This window comes from Poecilia reticulata, chromosome 17 (assembly GCF_904066995.2).
Source record: "Poecilia reticulata chromosome 17, P_reticulata-male-v2, whole genome shotgun sequence".
Classification (NCBI taxonomy): domain Eukaryota; kingdom Metazoa; phylum Chordata; class Actinopteri; order Cyprinodontiformes; family Poeciliidae; genus Poecilia; species Poecilia reticulata.
The window spans coordinates 24,150,371-24,164,005 of NC_088846.1; the positions used below are offsets into that span (position 1 = coordinate 24,150,371).

The 13,635-nt window shown below is 39.7% G+C and overlaps 1 protein-coding gene across 5 annotated transcripts; it reads left to right on the forward strand.

Annotated features, from left to right (window-relative positions):
* Positions 1–100: 100 nt before the first annotated feature.
* fubp1 (far upstream element (FUSE) binding protein 1) lies at positions 101–13,630 on the forward strand. Of its 5 annotated transcripts, none has more exons than XR_001777480.2 (20): positions 101–466; positions 883–1,006; positions 1,968–2,003; positions 2,084–2,120; positions 2,202–2,248; positions 2,333–2,404; positions 2,948–3,005; positions 3,094–3,256; positions 3,345–3,443; positions 3,773–3,871; positions 3,959–4,061; positions 4,874–5,113; positions 5,460–5,620; positions 5,719–5,870; positions 6,480–6,556; positions 7,347–7,472; positions 7,704–7,778; positions 8,165–8,227; positions 10,404–12,507; positions 13,026–13,630. XR_001777480.2 is itself a non-coding variant. In XM_008434626.3 (20 exons), exons 1-20 carry the CDS (start codon positions 374–376, stop codon positions 10,826–10,828), a joined length of 1,998 nt encoding a protein of 665 aa, XP_008432848.2. In that variant the 5' UTR covers positions 103–373; the 3' UTR covers positions 10,829–13,630. The 5 variants fall into 5 exon arrangements, 4 of the variants coding, with proteins under 4 accessions (XP_008432847.2, XP_008432848.2, XP_008432849.2 ...); XM_008434626.3 differs by having other exon boundaries at positions 103–466; positions 10,404–10,567; positions 10,820–13,630; XM_008434625.3 differs by having other exon boundaries at positions 10,404–13,630.
* Positions 13,631–13,635: the final 5 nt, after the last annotated feature.

A 13,635-nucleotide genomic window follows, 5' to 3' on the forward strand; every position in this document is an offset into this window, starting at 1 on the left:
ACTAAAGCCAGAGTTCTGACTTTTCCAGTCTTTTATGGGGATGGGAACCTGGGAGAAACCACTCTCGGTGAGAGAGATGAGTTGGGCCGGAGGAGAACTATATTTCTGGAATATTTAAGAGATCTTTTAAGTTGCCGATTAAAGTCAGGTCTGAGATTAAAGTCAGATTTATTTCAAGTGCCCCAGATATTCTTTTAAATCTACTTTATCTGCAGATACTGTTGTAGGTTTTTCTTTTGCCCCTTCCCTTTATTAATCTCGCGTTTTATTTTTCTTATCGCGAGACCGAGCCAGTTACCGCGAGTGCAGACGTCTGTCTGCAGTGAATGAGGCCCTCCATCTTGTGGCGCGGCAGAGGAGAACAGCAGCAGAGATGGCAGACTACAGCAGCGTGGCTCCACCGTCCTCTAACGCGGGTGGGGGGATGAACGATGCTTTTAAAGACGCTTTACAGCGAGCGAGACAGGTAAGAAGTACGATTAGGGCAAAAAATGGTACAAATATTATGAACTTCTTGGTGAAGTGACCGATTTTCGTTGAGTCCCTGCAGTTGGCAGCGCGACAGACTAAGCTAGGCTAGGCTAATTTAAGAGGATGACTAATGTTACGCCACTGCAAAAGTGAAAACAGCTATCTAAAGCGATCACTGCTGCATAATTTGATAGAAAATAACAAAATTGCAATCAGTCTAATAAAATCAACCCCATTTTATTGTATGATTGTATCAATAAAACATTTTAAGGCGAACTTAAAGCGGTCCTTTGTTGGTACGACTTCCGGGCAGAAGTAGGCCGCAGGCCGCGTGCATCAACCCCCACTTGATGTTCTGGAGATGAAAATACCCTAAAAGTCCCGCTTTTCTTATGGTTTTGTTTTTTTTAGATCGCAGCCAAGATCGGCGGAGATGGCGTTGCGGCTCCACCAACGAACGAGTTTGGCTACGGAGGCCAGAAAAGGCCCCTGGAGGACGCTGGTGGGTATTTTCCCATGCCTAACCTGAATATCGGTCAGTGGCTCAAATCGATCTTAATGCAACTCTTCATGATTAATGCTTCCCTCTCTTTCAGTAGCCTCTACAGTGCATTCACCTCTTTTCAGCTGTCTGTAATCCAGCATTAATACTAACACAACCTACTAACCACATTAGAGATTGATTTTTTTTTTCACGTTTTCAAGTGAAGACGTAACAATTGCATGCTTCACCCCTTGCTTTTGTTGTGAATCTACAGAACTGTTTTAGCAATGTCTACATTTAATTGTTTTTCAGTTGTTTAGTGAAAGAAATTGATAAAAGTGGTTTGTGTAAAGAATGTAAATCTTGACTTTCAAGACAGTTTGACTTGCAGTGTTTCAATAACATTAAATGTGAGTCCATGTATAAATGACTTGGTGCCAACTCCTCTAAATAAATGTTATGTATAAAGCATTTGTTTATGTAAAGAAAGACATCTGTTACCCATTTAGGGCTTCAAATAAAACTTTTTAGATAGATTTTGAATAGTAATTATCAAGAAGTTTATTAAATACACTATACAAACATCACATTTAAATGTAGAAGAGGTTTGATTTTAAAGTTTATGAATAAATTATATGTAGATTAACTTTTGATGTCAGTACAGTTAATCAAACTGAACCTTTTCTAAAAATGTAGTTCAAGAGTCTTTGTTTTCCATATTTTGACAACAAAACTTTAAGACGATCTAAAATGGCAGCTACAAGCTGTGTGCTTGTGTGTTGTTAGACTGGCTTTAGGGATTTATCGTATTTAGCCAAGACTTGTTATACAAGTTTAGTCGTAGTCTGAATGTTCTGCAGAAAGCAAAACTGGAAGTAAAGTCTCATGTATCCTTAGCCTAGAAGTTTCTACCACATATATAACATGTACAAGTTATTTCCAGGTTCAACAGCATCATTAAGTTTGTGTAAACAGATATGATTATGCGGTTTATTTTGTGTTTTTATCACAGATCAACCAGAAACAAAGAAAGTAGCTACAAATGACGGTAGGTCTTAGTTGCTCTTTTCAAGTCTTTTAAAAACTAGTTTAATTTCCCGTCAAATGGACTGTAATGTTTCCCCACAGCCTTCTCAGCCATGGGAGGAATGGGCGGCCCTCCAAGGTAAACTCAGCTCAAATCTACCAACCAGCCTCAGGCAGATGTGTGTGTTCTACACACTCATGGTTTTGTCTTCATTTCTAGATCAACATCAGAGGAATTCAAGGTTCCAGATGGAATGGTTGGATTTAGTAAGTAATTTTTTTCTTGTGAGGTAAATTGCGATTTTTTTTTGTTCTTATTATGTGAAACTGAAATATTTCACTCTTGTTTAGTTATTGGAAGAGGAGGTGAACAAATATCCCGCATCCAGCAGGAATCGGGGTGTAAAATACAGATTGCTCCTGGTAAGTCTGTAATAATAAAATAATTTTTTAAAAACTACTGTTGGATTTATACTTGGATGTTGAAACTAGGGCTGAAATTATTATTCGTGATGAATCAATTATTACCAACTAATTTAGTAATCGATTAATCGCTAACTGGAGTACACCGACTCAAAGAAGACTTTGCTGAAAAAAATTCCAAACATATTCACACCAGTAATTAAACTGAAACTGTACAAAATGTATATTTATTTTTGCATTTAGAATAATAAACACACCTTTGTCTGTAGATGTTTTACCCAAAATCCCTGAAGTGGCCCAGTTTTAGCTTCACTCGGTTTTAATTCACTGAGTTTGAATCAGGCGAATAACATTTGCATTTTAAGCGATAAAATGTTTTTAAAATAAAATATTTAAAAGAGAAATTGACTAGTTTATTATTTTTAAATTATTGTATTAAAAAGGTTGAAGTGGTTAAATTATTTTTCTTTTATCTGATTAATTGTCAGAATATTTGATAAGTAAAATTTGCTGCCCCAGTTGAAACTTGTTTCTGTCTTGTAGACAGCGGAGGGATGCCCGACAGGTCGGTGACATTAACGGGGGCACCAGAATCAATCCAGTAAGTATTCAAGAAAAACTTTTGTAAATTTATAAAATGATACACTTGATTACATCGTGAACATGTCCAATTAAATCCTCCCCTTCAGGGCCGCAAAGAGACTTCTTACTGAGATCGTGGAGAAGGGGCGTCCGGCTCCAGCCTTCCACCACAACGACGGTCCGGGAATGACGGTCCAGGAAATTATGGTGCCTGCTTCCAAAGCTGGCCTCGTCATTGGGAAGGGAGGAGAGACCATCAAAAGCCTTCAGGTGTGTAATGGATGCTGGATCAAAAAGCAGAAAGGTGTTGATTACTAGGAGAAAGTCGACCTGATTGTGGTGTTGCTCCTCCATGCAGGAACGAGCCGGCGTGAAGATGGTCATGATCCAAGACGGACCTCAGAACACGGGCGCAGACAAGCCACTCCGCATTTCTGGAGACCCGTTTAAAGTCCAGGTGAGTTTAATTGTGGTCTTTAAACTTCAGGATAGAGTGAAGTCGGTCTCTTTATGTTTTTCAAATCAAACAAAACTGGTCAGTTAATTGACACCAAATTTGTTTGATTAAAAACAGTGGGAGTCTTATTGCCCTCCTATGACCTCTGAAAACTGAAAATGAGAGCAGCACAAACCAAAATCTTTGCTGCACAACTATCTGATGCCATTTAGTTTGATTTGAAGAAGGTTTTGTGGAACATCTTCATTCACGTGTCTTCCTGATATGATTTTAATCAATCTGCATGTTTTTTGTCCAGATGTAGTGACATTTTATTCTCCGATTTTCAGCAAGCCAAAGAAATGGTGATGGAGCTGATCAGAGAGCAGGGCTTCAGGGAGCAGCGGGGCGAGTACGGGTCCAGGGTCGGAGGAGGAGACAGCTTAGATGTGAGTGTCTGTCGTTACACCGTTTGACTGTCGGCTAGCAACTTATAATCCTGTGTTTAATTTTATTTATTTATTGCCACCACTTAGGTTCCAGTCCCGCGGTTTGCAGTTGGGATTGTAATCGGCAGAAATGGAGAGATGATAAAGAAAATACAGAACGACACAGGAGTCAGAATCCAGTTCAAACCAGGTGAGCTGGTTGAATCAAAAACAAGCTACCATTTGAAGTTTGAAGTTGTTTTGGTCTATGATGAAAACTCATGCACCACGCTGACAAGCTGATGTATAACCCTAACCCAAACAATCTGAGACCCAAACACAGATTAATGGTGAGTAGCTGCGTTTCCATTACAAATGTGCGCAAAACTTTGTTGATATTCCGCTAATGTCAAAAAAAAAAAAAAAACAATTTTGCAATTGTGAGGTTTCAGTCAAATTAGAAACTAAATTAAAAATCACACATAAGTAATTAAAAAAAGAACATGCTGCGCCATCATCCTTAATTTTCTTCATCTTTTCCGCCAGTAATAACATCTGGTAATTTATCATAACTGATGGGAAAAGTATTTCCATTCAGTTTAGTAAAACACAGTGCAAAAAAACAAAATTGACTAGTTTCCATTAGGGATGCAAAAAGTTAATCAACTTGCAATTAATCATCAATTAATAGTTTATCAGGTTAAAATTGATTCCAATTGGTTAATAATGTTTGTTTCAACCTTTTAGTGTTGTAATTTGGCTGCCATCCAACAGGGACACAAGATAGTGTTGAAATGTTTTTTAAATTCAAACATTTAGTCCTTTGCTATAGAAAGACGATTAGCCCTCTTGATGCAAGAGAAAACTCTGATTTTTAAGATAATGGCCACTTAATCATTAGTCGGTCGATATAAGGTCAATGGAAACGCAGCTACTGATGATCTGTTTAGTTGGTGTGTTTATACCATGTTGTTGACAGACTCAGAGTAGCCGCTGAAGCTAACGCCTTTACCTGTGTTCCAGATGACGGCACCACGCCTGACAGGATAGCACAGATCATGGGCCCTCCAGACCAGGCCCAGCATGCAGCAGAGATCATCTCGGACCTGCTGAGGAGCGTCCAGGCTGGAGGCCCTCCGGGACACGGAGGGGGCAGGGGACGTGGTCGTGGGCAGGGCAACTGGAACATGGGGCCCCCTGGTGGCCTGCAGGAGTTCTCCTTTACAGTCCCAACCATGAAGACTGGGCTGATCATTGGAAAAGGTTATTAGTTCATCTTGTTTATTTACTACATTTAGTTGAAATAAGGGTTTTACAGGTGCTTGAAATCCTGAAATGCTTTAATTTTGATGAGGTGTTTGGAGAGTGTGATATTCTGTCTGCACTGCTATGTAATAAAGTTATAATAAAGTTGTAGGAGAAAAGACAGAAAGTCAAATGATTGTTCATATTGTACTTAATCTGAGCTGTAAGATTATTTACCTTACCTTGAAACTGTTTGGATTTTACTGTAGAAAAAGTGAACAAACTGTGAAAACTCCTGATTTAACTAAAGTAAGTGTTGAAAACCGGAAAATTAAAATGTTGACTGTTTTTTGTCTTGGTTCAGGGGGCGAGACGATCAAAGGCATCAGCCAGCAGTCGGGAGCCAGGATTGAACTGCAGAGGAATCCTCCACCCAACGCCGACCCCAACATAAAGATGTTCACCGTCAGAGGAAACCCTCAGCAGATCGACTACGCCAGGCAGCTGGTGGAGGAGAAGATCGGGGTGAGATGTTTGGTTTTAGGGTTTATATAAAATCCTCCCTCCAGCAATGAAATTGTGGCTCATGTCTGACTTTTTCCCCTCCTCCTGCCTTTCATCAGGGTCCAGTCACTCCGATGGGAGGCCCACATGGTCCCCCAGGTCCACATGGTGGGCCAGGTCCGCATGGTCCTCCGGGACCACCAGGACCCCCAGGTGCTCCAATGGGACCTTACAACCCTGGACCTTACAACCAAGGCCCTCCAGGACCACAGTGAGTTCATTTAAAGGGGACATATTATGCAAAATTGACTTTTTACACATTTTTATACTTCAGTTTGGGTCTCGACTGCTGCTAAAAGCAACCCAAGCGCTTAAAAAAAAAAAAAAAAAAAAAAATAAAAGACACCCAGCCATTTTAGGTGTCTGGAGAAGGAGCCGTTTTAAAAACCTCCTGATTAAGTCACAATAGACGGGCGTTGCACTGTTACCTAGCAACCCAAGCTGAACTCCAGGATGCTTTTTCAGCTGGTTTTATCATTGTACAATGGCTGCTGGAAAAGACAAGTTTTGTTATTGACTAACCACCCAGAAATTACTTGCGGCGCAGTCTTTTTGGTTGTGCAGGAGGCTCCACTTATGCTTTTCAAAGGCGTATGGTTGTATAATTGCACATCTGTTTGCAGCCATTTTCACGTGAGAGTGTAAATGTTGAGTTAACAAACCAGACCAGATCAAAATCTTACTATCCAAGAATGGTTTTGTGTGGGAAAATGTGCTGAACCAAATCCTAACATGTTCAAGGAAACATAGTAGATCAACTTCAAGCTTCTGGTTTAGCCTATTTTATTAATTCATGTATGATTTATCTTCTCTTCATCAGTGGCCCTCCTGCTCCTTATCAGCCTCAAGGATGGGGGAACGGTTATCCTCACTGGCAGCAGGGCCAGCCGGATCCAAGTGAGTCACAGAAACATTTACAAAGCAAAATTAAACAGTTACAGCTAGCATCGTGTTTTTGTGTTATAATATAAAAATATCAGTTTGTTATATTTGGAAGGTGTTCAATTAATTTGGGATCAAAGTATTATTGAATTTATATGGAGAAGATAAAAACACAAGCAGGCAGATGGGATTTTGATAGATATCTATTAATGCTATCTGTGCATCCCTGAAATCAAACAAAAAAGAAAACCAGCGTTCAATTTCTATAAGAGGAAAAAATCTCCTATTAATCACTTTTTGCTGTCCAGTTATTAATCGATTAATTAAAATATTCAACAGATCAGCCTTACTGCATTGATAAGTCAAGTAAGAAGGGCTGAACTTTTTATGTCACAGTAACAATTTTTTCTGGACAACAAACTTTATAGTGTTTTAGTGTTGAATGAGCTTTCACCACTGGAAGACATTTTAAATATCCAAAATAAATGAACAAAACAGAAACTGAATATTTTTATCATCCAGTTTTTGGTAGAAAGAAAGAAAAGAGAAAAACGATAAGTCATGCAAATGGAAATTATTTGTTTTGTTTTAATTTATTAGGCTTTTGTTATGGGTCCAGTTGTTTATTCTGTTATTTAAATAAAGATTTACTTGTTCCTTTGATGCATTTGTAATGTATAAAAAAGCTGAAATGCTTCAATGAAAAATCTGCAGAATATGCCAATTAAAAAAAATAAAAATTTGATTATTATCTTTTTGCCTGTCTAAATTTACCTAAATGTGACCAAACCCAATTTGTGCTCAGATAAAGCAGCAGCTGATGCCAACGCGGCAGCGTGGGCGGCGTACTACGCTCAGTACGGCCAGCAGCCTCAGGCCTCCATGACTCCGACCAGCGGCGCTCCAGGCACGGCTCAACCCAACGGTCAAGGTGAGCCCAGTGTCCGTCCGCCTCTACAGCAACATGCTTAGGCTCAGCTTAGTCGGTTAGATTTACTGGCGTATCTAACAGAACGCAGGCCGGATTGGCTTCACTTCGAAATAACCTCTTTCCCAGAGAGCGACAGAGTAGTTTTTCCTCCACCATCTCTAGGCTGACAGCGGGTGGAGGAGAGGCCGCTGAGAAAGATTCACTAATTACAAGTACGGTTCTTTTTAACAGGTGACCCACAGGCTGCAGGTCAGAGTGGACAGACAGATTACACCAAGGCCTGGGAGGAATATTACAAGAAAATGGGTATATGATTGTAGTTTCAGTGTACACCTATTAACACCAGCCAGTCTAAACAGCCACTGGGCTTTGAATCCGCTTCTTTTTCAGGTCTGGGTTATTTTGTTGGGCTTGCTGTTTTTCAGTAAGCCTCCACCGCCTGTGCTGTTTAGACTGCAAGACTTTGAATTATCTGCAGGACTGAGCTGTTGACACAGTCGTTATTTTAGGGCTTTATCAGAGCTGATGCCAGAGATTTCCAACGGGTCATTATTTTCCCCCTCTTCCCCCCGTTACTGAATTAAGTAATGAATGTTTGAATTGTGGCTAGAAATGTAGGATGTTTGTTTGTTCCCCTTTGTTGTTTTGGGCTTGTGTGTATTAACGCACTTTGTTTTGTTTGGTCGTTGCAGGTCAACAGAATCAGCCGCCTCAGGACTACACGAAAGCCTGGGAGGAGTATTACAAGAAACAAGGTTGGTACTGAAGGCATTACTATGATTTAGGGGGTTTTCACCGCAGAGAGCAGTTATTTATATTTTGTGTTTTAAATCAGAAAAGCTTGAAACTGTAGATTTGCCGTTAATCCAGACAATGAGCCCAATATTCAGCCAGCACTACGGTAAACTGATTTAGTTTGTTTCCCCACCTGATGGTCCGTTAGATTCGGGACCAAAGTTGTAACATTTGTTTCAGTTAGTGCGGTTCGCTTTTACGCCCAACTAATTTCTAAAGCTGTTCCCCTCCTCGCCTGTGGTGGCGCTGCAGCAAGAACCACTGAAGGAAATGGCATGAAAATCTCAGAAGAAGACGTCCTTCTTCATAAAATGTAATATTTTCAGATTGTAGCAGTTGTAGGATTTCTCTTTTGTCGTCAAACTATGTTACACATGCGTGTTTGTTTTGGTTGTATTTACCCAGAATTCCCTGCGCTGCAGGCCCTTTCCTGCTTTTGTAGCGATCTCTGGTCCGCTCGGCATTCACATATGCATTCGAACGACACCAATTTCATTTCAGCCATTTTTTGGTCCACATCAGGTTGATTGCGCATTCATACTTCCCCAAACGAACCGGACTTTCTAGTTCAACGCACTAGAGTTTGATTGAAGCGGACTAAACGGCACTAATGTGAACTTGAAGGGTTTATTTCCATATTGTCCAGATTATTTAAATCAAACTCCAACTGCTGGTAAAAGGTGATTGTTTTAGGGTGGTTGGCTCTTCTAGCAGCTCTCTACCATAGAGATGCTGTAAAAACAACCACCCAATAGAAAAGCAGAAGGTTTCTGACCCGCAACCCAGAGATGTTGGTGGTGGGTTCGTTCCCCTTCTTACATACTTTTCAACAGTCTCACCCTCTAAATGTATTTTCTCTGACATTACAACCACAAACCTCTATATTTCATCAAGATTTTATGTTATCAACCGAAATAAAGTTAAAATGGAAGGAAAGTTTGGCCCCCTTTCCTATGATACCTCTACATAAAATGTAGAGCAAACGATTGCCATTAGAAGTAAGGAGGGTGGTTGAAATCACAGTCTTTAGGGTGACGCACCTTCATACTGGAGGATTTACTTTCTTCGGCAGGGCAAGGAGAGATGTTGGAGCTAAAAGGGGCAGTATTATGCATATTCCAGGCATATGATGCCTTTTTATAGCACAGTCAAGTAATTATGTTACTTTCAGTTGTTTTCAAAATGCTTCATATATCAAAAAAGACTGTCTTGAAATTGGGTCTCTGTCTCTTTAAAAACTCATGCTCTTTCTTGAGTTTTTAAAGAGACAGTGACATGGTTCCTCTATTAACCCTTCAACGTTTTCACCAGCGTTTCGCTGAGTAGCTGTTCGTATACTGAGCTCAACAGATCAGCAGTTAAACCAGGTGTTTTCTAATTGCTGCTGGCTAGTCTGAAGGAGCTCAGTGGGGAAACACGGTGGAAGGACTGCTCTGTAATGTGGAAGTTTGGAAACTTTCATATCAATCAATATCAATTATTAGTCGTTTCTTTTTTTCCAATAAAATATCTGAAAAACTGCCTACCTGTGGTGTAACTTTCTATTTCATTCAGTTTTCACTCCACGCCATTGTTGTTTTTTTTTATTTTTAAGCTGTTATGAGGCACAGTGGCGAAACCTTAAACTGCTGCTGTCAGTTACTTAACAGGTAGTTGCTAGGTAACCAAAGAATGAGTGAGTTGCTAGGTTACCAGAGAGCGAATCAGTTGATTCCACTAACATTGCTTAGCTATCTATGAGAAGTGGAGTGAAAATGCTTAAAACTCCCAGAATGCTGTGCATCTGATAGAATATCCTATCGGATGCATTATCTATTGATTGATTGGTGTACATATTGATGTCCTACCCAGGCGTTTTGCACAGCTGAATGGCTGAACTGATCAGATTAAAAATCTTACACTATATGAATGATGTTTTTGGAGGGGGGGGGGTTAATGTAAATGACATGTTTTGTATCGCCTATAGATACAAAACATGTATCTATAGGCGATAGGTACATGTGTTATCTACATGTTTTTCTGCCTTTATTTTAAGGCAGAAAAGTGTGATATTTATTTCCAAATATCACTGGAAATAAATATAACCAGTGATATTTATTTCTATCACTGATGGAGTGTTTGTTTGTGCTCCATCAGGTCAAGCCGCGCCGCAGGCCGCTCCGGCTGCGGCGCCGGCGGCTGCTCAGCCCGGCGGCCAGCCGGACTACAGCGCTGCCTGGGCCGAGTACTACCGCCAGCAGGCCGCCTACTACGGCACCGGAAACCCTCAGGCGATGGGTGCAGCGCCACAAGCCCCTCAGGTACGCCGCGAATAAGAATCTGCCCGCTACATTGACTGCAGCACTTGTCATTTGTACCTTAACTCCCCCCAGATTCCTTCCTCAGGTTTTTACAGGGCTCCAGTGAACGCAGCAGCAGCAGCAAAAAAAAACACCCTAACTTTTTCTTTTTCCTCCCTCAGCAGGTTTTTTAATCTTTTTATTTTGGGAAGCTGAGTCCACTGTTTCTGCTGTTAACATGCAATGTATCTTCTATGTATTTCTTCTGCACAGGGCCAGTAATGTGAAGTGGACATAAAGTAAATGCTACATTGTCGAAACAAAATCCTTTGTTAAATGTTTGGATGCAGACGCCTTGATGAAGATCTTAAATTTCCTTGGTTTGAAAGTGTTTCACATAGATGGCAGATTACCCGGCGAACACGTCCTCTTGGTTTTGTTTTTTTTGTTTTTTCTGTTTTTTTTTTCCTTCTGTTTTTCTTGTAAATGCTATGTTTTTAGTAAAGGTAATTATACATATGGTCATTCCAGCCCTGTATCTACATTAAATGTGGTTAGAACTCATGTTTATTAAGCTGTAGACATTACCATGTAAATCATCTCAGTTTTAAAAAAAAAAAAAGAAAAAAAAAGAAAAAAATGCTATTGCCTGTTGTGTTTTTGCAATAAAACAAACTGAAACCTCCTGTGTTGGTAAGTTTGGGTGGTTCAAAACAAACATGCATTGAAAAAAAGGGTTTAAATGAAAGTCTTTGTTTTGTATTACCTGTTTGAAACGTAGGCAATGTGTGGGTTTGTCCTATAAAAATCGACTTTGAAGTTGTGCTGTCCTGTCTCTCTCCAACTTGTCTATAAGGCTGAGAAACGTGATCCTGAATGATTCATTTGCTGATTAGAAATTGTTTCCTTTTTATTTTTAAACATTGAAATTGCTGACTGTAGCTGTAGATGCTCTTGAATTGACAGGTATGTGTGGCGTCGCTGTTGAGCTAGTTGTTGTTGTTCTGCACTGCTGTTTTGCCCCTGATAGCCACTTCCTCTTCCACAGGAAAGTTTAGAAAAAAACAAAATTATGCGGTAAGCAGGTAATCTGAACACGTCCCTCAGAAAATGTGGTCTCAAGAAATGCTATATATTTTTAGTGTCATTTTTATTTTTCCTTTTTCCAGGACAGTCAGGTGAATTTGCAACTGTATGAAACAAAAATGTGTTGAAGCTTTATTTTTTTATTTTTTGTCTTGCCCAATCCCAATTCTGTATTTTTAACTTTCAATGAAGTTTATATATTACATAAAAACATTGCAAAGTGTTTATCCAATATAAAAGCATAGATGTTGTAGGGTCGGGGGTGGCTAAGCAGCAGCTCCATCCATCAGTTGAGCCCTCCTCTAATGTAAGTACAAAACTAAGAAATGCACTTTTTTATGCTTTCTAAACTGCTAAAAATGTAGATTTTGTGAGAAATTACCCCACTTTCCCTCTTTTTTTAAAATCTGGGTAAGTATGAAATGTACTGAAAAGAGGCAAAAAGTAAAGTTTGATTCTTGTACCACATGTTTCTGAGACTTGTGACTTGCATAATTTAGATTTGTAGCATTGAAAGTATGACTTGTTTAGAATGTGTAGTGATGGATTTTCTGATACGAGGGTAGAAATCTGGGTTTTGCGTTCTTTACATCTGACCTGCTGAGTGATTTTGTTAGCTCATGTTTATTATTTAACCAAAACAGAAATGCTGTTCAATGCCAGTACTTGTATAGAAAGTTCATAGCATGTCCCATTTAAGCATGTGGATGCTAGTTGTGGACTGATCAGTCCTGCCAGGCTGTTGAACTAAAGTCGGAACAATATTTGACTGCATTGTTCACTGATGGCAAACAGTGCAATATACATATATATATATCTGATCTTTGCAGTGTCATTCCAGACCTTGCACCTTAGGTTCTGCCGCATTAACACAGGTAAGCGAAACCTAAGGGAACAAGTGTATTTTTGTCCTCTGAAAATGACGTGTACTCATGCAAAGAAATGCTTACCTGTGGTGTTAACATGCCTCAATGCGTTGATGCTTAGTTGTAAAGAAATGTGCCTAATATTTACACACCTCAGCAGTCCATTTTTTATTTCATTTCTTAGCCTTTTTGATTCCTGAACTGCATGACGGGTTGTTATCACTTGTTTTGATGGTTGCCTTCCCAAAAAATAAGAAATGTTTGTCAATATGTGCTCCATATTTTCCTTCTGGTAAGTCCACTGTTTCTCACGGATACCTTTAGGTTGACATTGGGTTTTAATGAAATGCATGCTACGCTGTTGCCAGAAGTTAGCAATGTGCTCAAATGTCAGGTGGAATAATCGGTGAAATGCATTTTTATCATTATTTGTTCTCTGAATAATTTTCTGTCGTGGTGTAAATCTGCCCTAAAGTGCAGTGCAAACCTTCTATTGAAACGTTGCTGCCTTCACTTCTTGCTCACAGTGTTGGAGGATGCTGCAGGCTTTAGGTCGTAAAATCAGGCCGTGTCGTAGTTTGTCTCCCCCCCCTACCCCAAAAGGAGGAATCCTTTGAGTCAGTCCAGCTGCTGAACGTAGACCGTTCAAGAGCTCCAGTGATAAGGTAAAGCAGCAAACGCAATGAAATTTAAATTCTGTGATTGCAAATTGTTGCTCAGATTGATTTGTTTCTGCCAGCCTGGGTTGACTTTAACTCTTTCATGATGCTACAGTGTGTTAGAGGTTGTTTCTGAATGCCTTTATTTACAAATGTACCTCTTTTTTAAGCTTTAGAAAGTTGGATGAGAGCAGGAACTGAAACTTTAAATGACCCATACAGTGTTTTAGGCAGAAAAGTTGGAGGTTATCAGTTTTTATTTGTAGTAAATAAAATATAAAAAAGGGGTTTTAATTGTTTTAGACTGAGATGCGCTAAAGTGTTTGAAAACAGGGGTTGTAGAGGACAAAACAAGAAGCATGCCTTAGAGGTAAAACAGGTTTCATGTGCTGTGTATATTACATTACTGGGTTGTCTTTTCAATTACCTTTAATATGTTGCCATGTTCACCAATAAAGTTGTTACAAACGGGATTTAC